At 42.0% G+C, this 15,679-nt stretch overlaps 1 protein-coding gene across 5 annotated transcripts in view; it reads left to right on the top strand.

The window, feature by feature from the left end:
* LOC140427927 (solute carrier family 22 member 15-like) overlaps window positions 1–15,679 on the top strand; it is a 120,838-nt gene that overhangs the window by 2,142 nt on the left and 103,017 nt on the right. For all 5 annotated transcript variants that reach the window (XR_011948666.1, XR_011948665.1, XM_072513793.1 and 2 more), the window contains exons 2-5: window positions 2,240–2,452; window positions 3,166–3,298; window positions 7,966–8,130; window positions 9,389–9,518. Coding sequence is in view for 3 of the 5 variants with exons in the window: in XM_072513793.1 (XP_072369894.1) it covers window positions 2,240–2,452; window positions 3,166–3,298; window positions 7,966–8,130; window positions 9,389–9,518 (641 nt within the window). In the remaining 2 variants the exon portion in view is untranslated. The remainder of the gene's footprint in view (window positions 1–2,239; window positions 2,453–3,165; window positions 3,299–7,965; window positions 8,131–9,388; window positions 9,519–15,679) is intronic.

Below are 15,679 nucleotides of genomic sequence, written 5' to 3'. Positions count from 1 at the left end.
TTTTGAAATTTTGGTTATGCATAATATTTTTATTTAAAGATTAAGAATGGAATCTGTTAAATGTATATTCATTGTATTTATTCATTGGGTTTAATTTCATGCATGTGGTGAGCATTCACTTGCACCCCAATAAAAAGGCAGACTAAAACTGGTTGTTGGATTAGGAAGTGCATTCTTGGAATGTATAACTTTTAAATATTAAAAATGTGCGAAGATTGGCTCCTGTTCTATCCTTCACCAACTGATATTAGACCATTGGTGGTCCGGGATTGGAGTTTGTGATAAGCATAAAAGACAATAGTTTCAGTCATTCAGATGTTTAATTGCAGAAAATTGCCACTCTTCCAGTAATGGATGCCAACGCAGTGACAGTGGAGGTGTCAAGAAAATTGTTAAAGTCCAACAGGTTTGTTTCGATGTCACTAGCTTTCTGAGCGCTGCTCCTTCCTTCGGTGAATGAAGAGGTCTGTTCCAGAAACACACATATAGACAAATTCAAAGATGCCAAACAATGCTAGGAATGCGACCATTAGCAGGTGATTAAACCCTTACAGATCCAGAGATGGGGTAACCCCAGGTTAAAGAGGTGTGAATTGTATCAAGCCAGGACAGTTGGTAGGATTTCGCAGGCCAGATGGTGGGGGATGAATGTAATGCGACATGAATCCCAGGTCCCGGTTGAGGCCGCACTCATGTGTGCGGAACTTGGCTATAAGTTTCTGCTCGGCGATTCTGCGTTGTCGCGGGTCCTGAAGGCCGCCTTGGAGAACGCTTACCCGGAGATCAGAGGCTGAATGCCCTTGACTGCTGAAGTGTTCTCCGACTGGAAGGGAACATTCCTGCCTGGTGATTGTTGCGCGATGTCCGTTCATTCGTTGTCGCAGCGTCTGCATGGTCTCGCCAATGTACCGCGTGGTACATTGGCGAGACCATGCAGACGCTGCGACAACAAATGAACGGACATCGCGCAACAATCACCAGGCAGGAATGTTCCCTTCCAGTCGGGGAACACTTCAGCAGTCAAGGGCATTCAGCCTCTGATCTCCGGGTAAGCGTTCTCCAAGGCGGCCTTCAGGACCCGCGACAACGCAGAATCGCCGAGCAGAAACTTATAGCCAAGTTCCGCACACATGAGTGCGGCCTCAATCGGGACCTGGGATTCATGTCGCATTACATTCATCCCCCACCATCTGGCCTGCGAAATCCTACCAACTGTCCTGGCTTGATACAATTCACACCTCTTTAACCTGGGGTTACCCCATCTCTGGATCTGTAAGGATTTAATCACCTGCTAATGGTTGCATTCCTAGCATTGTTTGGCATCTTTGAATTTGTCTATATATGTGTTTCTGGAACAGACCTCTTCATTCACCTGAGGAAGGAGCAACGCTCCGAAAGCTAGTGACATCGAAACAAACCTGTTGGACTTTAACCTGGTGTTGTAAGACTTCGTACTGTGCTCACCCCAGTCCAACGCCGGCATCTCCACATCAAGAAAATTGTTGATGTGGTTGAGCTGCATGTCATCAGAGTACACGTCGTACTGGATGTTATGACTGAATACGTTGCCAAAACAAAGCATGTAAATGAGAAATAGGAGGGGATCAAAGATAGATCCTTATGGGAATGGTGCATGGGCAAACAGAAAACATTGCTGGTGATTCTTCTGACCACGACTGGTTAGGAAGAATGGAATTAGGCCAGAGAGCCCCACTCAATTGGAGAACAAACAAGAGCTATTTGAGAAAGATGATGTGGCCATCCTTTATTGAAGGCTGAACAGAAATTGAGAAGAACAAGGAGTGATAGTAGGCCATGGTCACAGAGGATGTAATTTGTGGTTTTAATTAAGACCATTATGGTGCTGTGGCAGGAAATGTTCACGGGTAAAGTTATGGGGAAAAGCCTAGAAACTCCTTTTGTGGCAATTTTGGATGATTTAAACTGGTCTTTTTTATCACTGATCATTATTCTTAGTAATTTTTGACATTGATGTGAAAATAAGCCTAGCCTGAAAGTTGTTGATTACTCTGATCATTTGATTAAAGCCTATCCAAACTGGCTTCTCTGAATATAAACATTTTAAGTTTATCGAGTTACGGTACATCTTCAGAAAATTGGGGTAACATCTTGCTCAAATGACGGACAACTTCATAATAGTTAAGCGTGTATTCATTGGTGCAGAGCACTGACATAGGCCACACTCACTCACTACTGAATGACTCCTTTGTTCCTTCAGGTTTATGTTGCTTCCCAGGCTATCTTCATGACTGTAGTTGGAGCAGAATTACCTTTTCACTGGGACTTTGGGAACATTCTATCTAATCAGAGCAGGAATACCACTTCAGCCAATACGAATTTGATCTTTAAGCACTGGCTTCATATGGTGAATAAAACTGAGATTCAAACGCATGTACATTTTGATTCTGGTTCGTCATCTGTTGTTGGAGAGGTAGGTGAAAATTCCAAAGAATGGCCACCTCATTTTAGATTTATTGCCTTAACATAAGTTTATGATGAAATGTGTGTGAAAACCTTTCTTGGCTGTGTTTGGTTGTGTGGAAATGAGGCATCACACAAATCTGTGGAACAGAATTTGAATTGTCTATTCTAAGCAAAAATATGATCAGAAACTTTATATCTTGTTGTAAAATCATAGGAAATAGGGGCAGAAGTAGGCCATTTGGCCCCTCGAGTCTGCTCCACCGCTCAGTTAAGATCATGGCTGATCTGATTCTGGCCTTAATTCCAGTTTCCTGCCTGTTCCCCTCTCCCTTTGATGAGCGACCTTTTTATTTTGTCCCCTAATTTGTTAATTTAGTTTCACTGATTTGCCATCTAACCCTTGACTCTTTTTGTAGATCAAAAAATTTGTCTAACTCAGCCTTGAATTATTCAATGACCCAGTAAACGCTGCTCTCTGGGGAATTGAATTCCAAAGAGCAATGACCCTCTGAGAGAAGACATTTCTCCTCACTTCAGTAATAAATGGAAAGCCCCTTATTTTCAAACTGCCCCTTTCCTCATGAGGGGAAACATCTTACTGCCTACGCTTTTGAGCCCCTTAGAATCTTATGTGTTTTAATAGGAGTATTTACTTATTTGGAATGAATTAAACTATGGTTTGAACTCTTCCTCATTGGTATATTTGTTATAATTTGACAGTGGTTCCTTATTGGTGATTCTTCATACAAACTTGTTGTGGCCAGTTCAATATATTTCTTTGGTGTCTTGATTGGTGTAATCACTTTTGGACAACTTTCGGATCGATTTGGAAGGAAGAAAGTTTACTTGACAGGTATGGTGATTAAAGAAAAAGTATCTTTGATGTTTATCAATTTATCAACATGAAAGTAATTAAAAATGAATTGAGAACACTGAAAGATAGGACCCTCTTGAGTATGTCGACTGACCATCTATTTTGGTATGTTGGCAGCAATGAAGAATCCCGCATCCAATTTTTTTTTGAATAATAATCAATTCATAAAAAATAGAAGCAGAATTATGCTTGTCAGTCCCTTTAGTCTGTTCTGTCATTTAATAATATCATGGCTGATCCTTAACCTCAATTTGATATTGCTGCCCAATTCCTATACCCTTTAAATCAAGTCCTAAGCCTGTTAATCACAGCCTTGAATTTGGTCAAGGACTAAGCATCTATGGTAGAGAATTCCAATAAATTGTATCCTACTGAGTGAATAAATTTCTCTTCACCCAAGTCTGAAATGCTGATCACTTTTCCTGAAACTATCCCTCCGAGTTCTAGAATCTGTAGGCAGGAAAACCAGCCTCTCAACCTGTTAAACCTTCTTGGAATTTTATGTTCCTTAAGTTCACCCCTCATTCATCCCAAGTACAGAGAATTTAGACAAATTGTACTCTAGCTTCCCTAATGCTCTTATCTCAGGACTCCAGCTAGCAAACCCTCATTGTATTTAGCAGGTATATCCTTTCTTGGATGTGAAAAATCAAAACTACCTGGTACTCCAGGTTTGGTCTCTCCAGAACCCTGTACGGTTTCTGTAAGACTCTTGTACTCCAACCACCTTGAAATAAAGACTACCATATTATCTTCCTTCATAATTGCTTGCTGTAAATGCATTTTGGCGTTCTGTGTTTCTTGTACATGGTTACCCCAATCCCTCTAGTAGTTTCCATTTCAAAAAAGACAATTTTTCTATCTTTCTACCAGTATGAATAACCTTGTGCTTCCCCACATTATACACCATCATCTTGCCCACTCAATTATACTACCAAAAAAAACCTTTACAAACTCGGTGTCCTCCTCACGGCTTACTTTCCCAACTAACTTCTGTGCTGTCAATATGCTTGGATACATTACACTCTATTCCTTCATCTAAATCATTGAAATAGATTGTAAATATTTGAGGCCTCAACATTGATGTTTGCTGCACCCCATTAGTACTCACCTGCCAAACTGAAAATGACCCATTTATCGTCAAAATATCTCTGACAAATATGATTTCCCTTCATAAAATAAAGTGTTGATTCTGCACAAAGTGCCCTGCTACCACTTCCGTAATCATAGGTTGTAATATTTTCTTACTGCTAACATCGGTAAACTGGTCTGCAGTTCCATGTTTTCTTTCTCTCTCCATTTTTCAATTGCTGTATTATATTTGCTATTTTAGTTGGAAGATCAAAACATTGCATCCACTATCTCTTTAACCTCCTCTTTTAAAACCCTAAATATAGGTCCAGGGAATTTGTTGCCTTTCCATTAATTTGTCCAGTATTTTTTCTTATGTGAATTACTCCGACTCTCATTAGTCCCTTGATTCCCCACTATTTCTGGTATTGTTCGGAGTCTTCTACTGTGAAGGTGGACACTTAGGGTAGTATTTAATGGAGATGGTGGGTCTGGCTTGAAAGTTGACAAGAGCCCTGCATTGCTTATTTTAGGGAAGGCCTGCCAAATTAAATGCCACTCCAGCGCTTAGAATCATAGAATCCCGACAGTGCAGAAGGAGGCCATTCGCCTATCAAGCCTGCACGATCCTCCGAAAGAGCGTCCCACCCAGGCCCAATTCCCCACCCTATCCCCGTAACCCCACCTAATCTTTGGACACTAAGTGGCAATTTAGCATGGCCAGTCCATCTAACCTGCACATCATTGGACTGTGGGAGGAAAGTGGAGAACCGGAGTAAACCCACGCAGACACTGGGAGAATGTGCAAACTCCTCACAGTCACCCAAGGCCGGAATTAAACCCGGGTCCCCAGTGCTGTGAGGCAGCAGTGCTAACCACTGTGCCACCATGCCTCCTGGGCAGTGGCGAGCCTTCCCTGAGATTAAGAACCTGGGGCGGTAGAATTCCTATCCACGAAGAGGGCTGGTAGCTCTATTGAATTGTAGCGCCACCAGGAAGGCAGTACCTGCTGCTGGTATAACACCCACCTGAAGTTGTGTCATTGCTGCATCCTGGGCCACAGGTGACTGATGGCTGGAGGGGGATCAAATGGGAGGGGTTTGCTAGCAGGTGGGGGTCATTGGGGGGCGGTTGGTAGTGCTGGTTCTTAGTGGGCCTCCCCTTTCCCATTGCTGGCTCCCTCGATTAGGGGGTTTGCTAGTAGGGCTTTCCCTATGTCATGCCCCCTCCCCCAATTGCTGCTGGGTTAATATCAGCAGCGGTGGGATGATGCTCTTAAGTGGGCACTAATTGGCCACTTTGAGGCCTCAATTGATGGTGGGGCAGAAAGGCGTACCTGGGCCTCAACTGACATGGAGGTGGGAAGGTGGCAGAATCCCACTCTTTGCCCGATTAAATGAATAACGTCAAATTCACTACTGGGGAGGATATTAAATTCTGTCCAAAATATTTGTTTAAAGTCTCTGCTGTTTTATTTTAAAAAATAAATTTAGAGTACCCAGTTATTTTTTTCCAATTAAGGGGCAGTTTAGTGTGGCCAGTTTAGTGTGGCCAATCTACCTAAACTGCACATGTTTGGGTTGTGGAGTGAAACCCATGCAGACACTGGGAGAATGTGCAAACTCCACACAGACAGTGATCTGGAGCCAGGATTGAACACGGATCCTCAGCACCATAGGCAGCAGTGCTAACTACTATGCCACCGTGCCGCCCTCTGCTGTTTTCTTATTGCACATTATAATTTCTTCTGTCTCAGCTTCTGGGGATCAACATTTACTTTTGTTATTATCTTCCTTTCTTTGTTTCTAACTAGTTTACACTCGCATGTTGTTTTTCTCCTTTATATCAATTTTTTGGCCATCCTTTGCTGGTATCTGAAAACCCTCCCAATACTGAGGCTTACAACTCTTCATGGCAATGTTTCAGCCTCTTCGTCTTCGCCTCTTTTGTTAGATACCGATTGAATCTCTTTCATGGAGCCCATGAAACTTTTGTTTCTCAATGAAATGTAGGTCAGTTGAGAATTATGAAATATTCCTTTAACTAATCGGCATTGCTCATTTATATTCATGCCTTTTAATCTAATTTCCCAATCTACTTTTGCTTTATTTAAGTTTAAGGCATAGTTGTGTTCGTCACTCTCAAACTCGGTGTGACATTCATCATATTTTGATCATTCTTTCATTCATTACTATGAAAAATAAACTTACCAAAAAGTGGTTTTCTGACTGTAACGTATCTATTACAATAAAATAATGGACCTCACTATATTTTATAAGTGAACTAAATATATGGTCCCAGGTAAAGCACTTTGTCCAACCTGCAGTTGGCAACGAATGTTTGAGAGTTCCTAAATTAACAGATTGGAAGGATTGCATAGTGATGATACTGAAATAAAGAATCAAAATGGATGATTCCGATCATCTGACATCGAGACTGTACATCAGCACTCCCCAAATCTTTCCAGCGTGTGACCCCATTTTAATGCCTTTGATATTATATGACCTTAGTGAAAATTTGGGTGTAAGAATTTAGGGTTAGGAGAGCTGTTGCGGGGTTAAGTGAGGGAGGGGTGGAATGGTGCCTTCAAACAGATAGCTTGCACGATCATTATCATGGAGAGAGCACTTGAGGCAGCTAAATACAGGAAATGACCTCAACTAGTATTGTAAAATCTACACTGTAAATTGGATTTGTGCATAATTAATTTTTATAATTCTCGTAACTATAATTCTTAGCTACAGAAAATCTTAAAGTTCAATTTTTGCACGTACAAGACATACATGACTACAAATTAACACATTGTACCCGATTTTGATGGTCATCACAATAGGGTTTTAGTTATGCGCAACAGAAAGAGTTATAATCATAAAAGGTTTTTCTTCCCCTTTAAAGCTATTATTGCTCATGAAACGTTTAGTAAACCTGAATAGATAGCTTTCTGCGTATGCATATTTCTCAAATTTACACTTTCGTATAAGGTTTGGCTTTTGCAATGACATAGCTGGTTACATTTATTTTAATACCTAGGATATGGGTTTGTGTTGGTTTGGCATTGACTAATGAGTTTTTACACTGATTTTACCTTTGAAAAACAATGAGCATTGACAGTATGGTAATTGTACAGTGACTGCTTGAATTTGTACTGCTAATCAAAAGATCACTATTAAGTAGCACAATATATTATTGATCAGGTACATAACATTTCTGATGTCATTAAGGCAGACCATTATTGCTTTTGCAAGGCTGGAGTAATAGAGAGGAATATCTACAATCCTTATTCATGTGAACTTTGCCCCAGAATAACCTTGCAAAAAATGCATGCAAGATCTTTTGAGGTTCTTCCATTCCCACTTTGTTGACAATTTTATTTAGTAGCATCACCCGTGGAATGTAAATGTGATCCATTTGATATTACAAAAATCAACAGAAACATTTCCACTCAACTTTCAGAATTTTTTGAAAAAGTTAAAAAGACCAAATTATTTTCCTTTATCCTAAGTATGTAAATCATTATACTTCTAAGTGAAAATACATCGTTGTACCCTAATTTAGATGGTTTATTATTTATCTAGGTCTTTCTCTTGATATAATTTTTGGCATTGTTAGTGGAGTTACTCCTACGTATGAGATCTTTGTGGTATCCCGTTTTGCTGTTGGCTTGATGAATGGAGGAATGTCATTGTCGGCCTTTGTTCTGCTCCAGGAGTATGTGGCTGTTTCTCATTGGGCACTAACCGGTAAGATAGCAATCATGTCCGTTTAAACACTTTACATGATGAAAAAGCGTATGTGTGCACCTATACTCTTTTTGGGGGTAAATTTCATTGATGGAACGCAGGAGCAGGGTAGTGGATGGTCTGTGGTTCACCATGTCTGCTGTTGATTTAGTTGGCTGTTGCAAGCTGTAAATTAGTAGAAACAATGCACATAAAGACCAATCTATTGTCCTGCTGATCTTCAAATCATAAGGTTACATTGTAATCTACAGCATAAAAACAGACCATTCCATCTAACTGGTCCTTTTTAGCTCCACGCAAAACTCATCCAAACCCTCTTCTTCTAACTATTAAAATAAACTTTTATTAATAATCTTTATTAGTGTCATGAGTAGGCTTACATTAACACTGCAATGAAGTTACTGTGAAAAGCTCCTAGCCGCCACACTCGGCGCGGTGGAACCTGCCTACTGGTTCCGCCCAGCAGGCGGAGCATAAGAGTCTGTGTTTCACCCACATCAGTCATTCTGTGCTGGAGCTGCTGGGGTAACTACTTGTTCGTTAAAGCCTTCAATTGGACTACAATCTCGCTTCAGTAGTGATTGATCATGCATCATTTTGTTTTTCACTTTTTTCTTTTTTCCCTTTGCTAACCCAACCACCAGACTCTAGTCAGATTGTCTCTGCTCTGTGCCTTTGTGTTTGATACATAATGTAACATGCTTAGAATCTAAAACCAAACTCTGCCATCTCTGCTCAGGTTTAACAATGATGTGGAGTGGCGTTGGACTGGGGTTTAACAAAGTTATTGTGAATGAAAATGACGGACTATTTAAAAAAAATAAAAAAATTTAGAGTACCCAATTCATTTTTTCCAATTAAGGGGCAATTTAGTGTGGTCAATCCACCTACCCTGCACATCTTTGGGTTATGGAGGGCGAAACCCACACAAACACAGGGAGAATGTGCAAACTCCACACGGACAGTGACCCAGAGCCGGGATCGAACCTGGGACCTTGGCGCCATGAGGCAGCAATGCTAACCACCGTGCTGCCCTTGACGGACTACTCTTCAGTCTTTGCTCAAGGGCCCCAGTAGACACAACTTGAGGAACAAAATAGAACATTGGGTTGGAAGAAGTTGCTCTTAATTTAAAGCTAACATTGGAGTAATTTGATAGCTATCAGACAGAGCAGTGATTTAAAAAAATAAAATAAATAAATAATAATAATAATCTTGTTAAATTGAAATAAATTTTTTTAACGTTTTGTCTTCCTAGGGTCACTACAGAGCCTTTCATTTGCTGTTGGAATTTCTCTGTATGCTCTACTTGGATACCTTATTCGACCATGGCGGATTTTGGCCATTGTGATCAATATTGAAGGAATGCTCATTCTGTTGCCCTCTTTGTAAGTTGGAGATTCAGCATGTATGAGAGGAAAATGTGAATTAGAAACAGCAATTTTATGGTTCAAGAGGAAAATTTTGTTTTTGGATCCTGGCTATACTATAATGGCGTATGTTAGACTAAGTCCCATAAAGGATTAACTGCAATAGTCTGCGATGCCAAAGAGGAAGTTACTATTCTCATGTGATCTGAGAGTCTAGGAGAAAGGGAATGTTCCCATAACTGTAAATATGTTACAAGAAAGTTAGTGTTTGCAACTGACAGTCTTCAGAAGTTGTTGAAACTACTCCATCTCAGCCCAACAACACAATGACATATGGTGATGTAAAAAGGCGGTGATAGAAAAGTCCCTACCTCTACTGAGGTTTGAGAAAGTTGTAGGCCTTGATCAAGCTGAAGTGTAACCCAAGTTGTACAAGAGATTCGCTTGATTTTGGACCACATCGAGTCTCAAAGGGAAGCCAGACTGTCAGCAGGTCAGTACACTTCTGTACACCATGGGCAGCTGTGTGGACAAATTTTAGTTCTGTGTGAGAATCAATGAGAGTAAAGTCACGTATGCCAAAGTCTGTGATGCAATTGGAGACCTATTTCAATCTCAGCAAGAACATCTATCGTCGAACACGCAGAGTTCAACAAACATATCCAGAGACCTGAGGAAAGTATCAACGCATTTATTTATTAGTACTGATTAGTAGAAGTCTGTGTATGGGTAACTAATTCATGACAGAAAGTTGTTGAGTAATGGGTAATGTAGTATTTATTATATACTGATGTATTAAATAGACAGACTTTTAATCAGTAAGGATATCAAGGGTTATGGGGATAAGGTGTAAAGTGGAGTTGAGGATTATATCAGATCAGTCATGATCTCATTGCATGGGGCAGCACGGAGGTTAGCCCTGCTGCCTCACGGCGCCGAGGTCCCAGGTTCAATCCCGGCTCTGGATCACTGTCTGTGTGGAGTTTGCACATTCTCCCCGTGTTTACGTGGGTTTCGCTCCCACAGCCCAAAGATGTGCAGGCTAGGTGGATTGGCCACGCTAAATTGCCCCTTAATTGGGAAAAATGAATTTGGCACTCTAAATTTAAAAAAAAAAAGATCTCATTGCATGGCAGAGCAGACTCGATGGACCAAATTTCCTACTTCTGCTCCTACATCTTATGGTCTTATTAGATAATTTGCAGCCCCGAAAGACTTGACACTGGAGAAGGTTATTCAATTAAGTAGGCAAGCCAAGATCCAGATGCCGAACTGATTGATAGACAGAGGAGAGAGAGCCCAAATTAACAGATACAACTGAATTCAACAACCTAAGAAGGGAAAATGAAAAGAATGCATATGTCTCGCAAGAAAAGCAATTAGCCATGCTAGCACATGGACTGTCTCCCCAAAGACGCGTGGTGCCATTGGTGCAAATAGATGGGGCATTTTCTGGCAGTATGTCACAGTAAAAAAACAAAAAACAGGCAGAACATTCAGAATACGTTTTAAAAAGAAACGGAGTTGAGGAAGATGAAGATTCCTTTTTTTGGAGAGAAGTCAGTGGAAACTATTAAGAGTGCAGAGATTCTGGTGGAAAATCACAGAACATATTGTAAGCTAGATACTGGAGCAATAATTTCAATTTTTTCAGCTGTTAAACAAGAGAGATCTTCAACTATCCTACAAAAGCTACATGGACCAGGAGAAACAGAGGTGAAGGTTCTGGGAGAATTAACAGCTACTTTAAAGCACACAGAAAATGATTACTGAAGTACTGTACATAATTCAAGATGAGAGTTGTTTGACCTTCACCACTTTGGCACGGTGGCACAGTGATTAGCACTGCTGCCTCATAGCGCCAGAGACCTGGGTTCGATTCCGACCTTGGGTGACTGGAGTTTGCACCTTCTCCCTGTGTCTGCGTGGGTTTCCTCTGGGTGCTCCAGTTTCCTCCCACAGTCCAATGATGTGCAAGTGAGGTGGATTGGCCATGCCAAATTGTCCCTTAGTGGGGTTACATGGATAAGGTGGGGCTGTCGACCTAGGTTGGGTGCTCTTTCAAAGTGTCGGTGCAGACTCAATGGGCCAAATGACCTCCTTCTGCACTAGTGATTCCATGTACTCTTTGCTCGAGTAAAAAGGCAGAATAGAAGTAATTGGGAGACTTCAGAGCAGAATTTCCAAAGTCATTTCCAGGATTGGGGGAGGTAAACCGTGTATATCACTAAAATGAGAAGCAAAACCAATATGCTTGTATGCACCCAGAAAGGTTCCACATCTTTCACTTCTGGAGGTAAGGAAAGAGATTGACTCTATCAACTCTATCGTAAGACGAGGAGTCATTTCACCCATAAAGAGCAAAAGGCTTAATGCTCAGGAATGGTTCTGGTTACAAAGCCAAACTGTACCATATTTAAAAAAAAAAAAAAAGAATTTAAAGTTCCCAACTCATTTTCTTCCCAATTAAGAGCAATTTAGCGTGGTCAATCCACCTACCCTGCACATCTTTTGTGTTGTGGGGGTGAGACTCATGCAGACACGTGGAGAATGTGCAATCTCCACACGGACAATTGCACAGTGACCTGGGGCTGGGACCGAACCCGGGTCCTCGCCGCCTTGAGGCAGCAATGCTAACCACCACCACCTTGCTGCTCCTGTTCCATACAAACATGTGTTGAGCTCTCACAATTCAATAAAGCTGTGAAAAGAGAATTCCATCCAATGGTATCAGTGTTCAGCAAAATTAAGGACGAGTTCAATATTCTGTGAATTTGACACTCAAAAGTGATTTCTGGCAAATATCACCAGAAGAGGAGCCCAAATCTTTTACAGCTTTCGTAATAACATTTGGAAGGCCTGTTTTAACATTCACATCAGAAATCTTTCAAAGACGATATCAAATCTTTTTAGAGGCCAATATGGATGATCTGTTATATCATTGGGTCAACTCGAGCTCTGTGTGAAATGAGAGTGAAGAAGAGTTGAGAAGACAACAAGAGACAGGATTGACACTCGATGTTAAGTGCATGTTTTCACAGCCATAAATCAGGTTTCTTGGTCACCTAGTGAGTGTATCAAGAATAACGTTGATCCACTTGCTGAAGGCCAGTGTCACAAAGAAATATCCAGTTCCAAGAAACAGCTTTATTGGGAGTTGCAAAAATTCATGGGAATGATGAATCAAATGGCAACACAATGAGCCACTATGTTAGTTGTCACACTGAGACAATGAATGATGTTGGGAAGAGGTGCTTCAACAATCAACCCAGAGTGAATGATGGCATCAGAGATATTAGCACACTGTGTGGCAAAATTTGGTTCCGACTCCATTTACAAATATGCTGACGACACGACCATAGTGGGTTGGATCTCGAACAACGAATCAGAATATAGGAGGGCGATAGAGAACCTAGTGGAATGGTGTAAAACAATGTATCTCTCAATGCTAGCAAAACTAAAGAGCTGGTCATTGACTTCAGGAAGCGAAGTAATGTACACACTCCTGTCTGCATCAATGGGGCCGAGGTGGAGATGGTGGACAGCTTCAAATTCCCAGGTGTGCACATCACCAATAATTTGTCCTGGTTCACCCATGTCAACGCAACTACCAAGAAAATACAACAGCGCCTATACTTTCTCAGGAAACTAAGGAAATTTGGCATGTCCACACTGATTGTTACCAACTTTTACAGCTGCACCATAGAAAGCATCCTATCTGGCTGCACCACAGCTTGGTATGACAACTGCGCGGCCCAAGACCACAAGATACTTCAGAGAGTCGTAAACATCGCCCAGTCCATCACACAAACCCACCTCTCATCCATTGACTCGACCTACACCTCCCTCTGCCTTGGGAAAGCTGGCAGCATAATCAAAGACACCTCCCACCTGGCTTACTCACTTTTCCAACTTCTTCAATCGGGCAGGGAATATAAAAGTCTGAGAACACGCACAAACAAATTCAAAAACAGCTTCTTCCCCGCTGTTACCATACTCCTAACTGACCTGATTAATGCTACACTCCTGTATGCTTCACCTGATGCCGGTGTCTCTGTATTTACACTGTGTACCTTGTGTTGCCCTATTAGGTATTTTCTTTTCATGAACTAAATGCTCTGTTTGAGCTGCTCGCAGAAAAATACTTTTTAAACTGTACCTCGGTACATGTGACAATAAACAAATCCATCCATCCATCATACAATCAATAATAACAGTGGATGCACCTCTACATGATTGGGCGCAGTACTTTTTCAGGTACAAAGCGATGGAAAATGCGGCAGACCAGCCCATTAAACATAACATCCATGAAGAGAGATGTAGCAATTGAAAAGGGAGCATTAGCCATGTGGCAATGCAAGCAATTTGCTGACTACGTCATGGGTCTTCAGATTACTATAGAAACAGACCAGTCACACTATTGATTTTGAAAGGGCTTGTAGCGATGCTGTCAATATGAAACCATACAGTCTATGTCCAAGGAAACAACAGAGCACAGCAGATGCACTATCTCACATTGAAACAGAGAATCCAGAAAAATAAAATCTTGAATTTGTGGAATGGAGTCAAGAGTTTGCTGTAATGACAATCCATACATTACTGGCAGCTGCACAAAGGTTGAGCAAAATCAAATAGGCTCAAAATTTTGATTTGAGTGTGTAATAATCCACAGGAGGCAGGGGTTCCGTCACTACACCAGTATTTATTTGCAAAAAACTATATACAAGAGCAGCTCCAAACAGTGCTGCTAGCATTCTAGTCAACTTAAGACTGCCTCACAAAGCCTACAAAGGTGCTTATATGGGCCCCCTCAATGTGCTATCATTGAGGGAGCTCATACTCCAATTGGCCAACCAATAATGACAATTGGAGGTCTTTTAACCCCCCCCGGACCGAGGAATTCCTGCCCGCTGGCATTCCTCTGAGCTTCTTCCTGCTCCTCATGTCCGGGTCTGTCACCTCTGTGTTGTTCTCCGACGTGTGTGGGGTGTACCTTATAGGTGCCCGTCTTTTCCTTGACGACCTCCTTGGAAGTTGTTCTTCCTCCTCGGGGAGAGGTGTCGCGGCGGCCTCGTCGAACGTGTCCATCTCCGACTCTGACGACTGGATGACGGGGTCTGGAGAAATTGCTCGGGGCTGGGGTGTGGGTATCTTTTCCGTCTGGGCTATCCCAGCTGGGACTATTACCCGGGCTCCCCATAATAGGATACCGTCTTCTACGGTTATTTGGTCCCTTCTGCTCCAGTATGGGTGCATCTGGGGCTCCACTGGACTCTCCAGTTCCCCTGTTAGCAGTAAATGCTTCATCTTGGCTAAAACTGGGTCTTTTTGCGTCCACAATCGAATATGTTGTGCGTCCACTGGTAGGGTGTCCAAAAAATTTAGAGTCATTACTGTCTCCTCTACTTTCGGTATTGACGGCGGGGTGTCTGGGAGGGGAAGTCTGCTCAAAGCATCTGCTACTCGCGTTCCCGGTCTGTGCTCCAGAACGTATCTATACGCCACCAGTAGCAACGCCCAGCGTTGGATTCTAGCTGATGCAATCGGGGGTATTGACTTGTCTTCTTTTAATAACCCTAATAACGGCTTATATTCCGTCACTATGGTGAATTTCCGCCCGTACAGATACTGGTGAAATTTTTTATTGCAAATATCACCGCCAGTCCTTCCTTCTCGATTTGGACGTACATTCTCTCAGCCATCGCCAAGGTCCTCGAAGCATAGGCTATTGGCCGTTCTTCCCCATTCCTTCCTCTGTGGGCTAAGACAGCTCCTACCCTGTAAGGTGATGCGTCACATGTGACCACCAACTCCTTCCTTGGGTCATAATGCTCTAGGGCATTTTCGGATGACAGCTGTTCCTTAATGTCCCTAAATGCTCTGTTTTGGCGGGCGGACCATTTCCATTCTTGTCCCTTTTTTAGTAGCTGGTGGAGGGATTCTAGGATGGACGCCCTATTTTCAATAAATTTACCATAATAGGTTACCAACCCTAGAAATGATCGTAGCTCCTGGACCATGGTGGGAGCTGGGGCTTCTTTTATTGCCCTTACTCTGTCTTCCAATGGGCGTAAGCCTGACTCGTTGACTTTATATCCCAGGTACATCACTTGTGGGGCCAGAAAAACACATTTTTCTCTTTTCAGCCGTACGCCTGCCTTTGCAAAACGCCTGAGCAT

The sequence above is a fragment of the Scyliorhinus torazame genome, chromosome 8, assembly GCF_047496885.1.
Source record: "Scyliorhinus torazame isolate Kashiwa2021f chromosome 8, sScyTor2.1, whole genome shotgun sequence".
NCBI classification, from domain to species: Eukaryota; Metazoa; Chordata; class Chondrichthyes; order Carcharhiniformes; family Scyliorhinidae; genus Scyliorhinus; species Scyliorhinus torazame.
The sequence above is the reverse complement of the archived record's forward strand: the minus strand, read 5'-3'. Positions and strand labels throughout refer to the sequence as shown.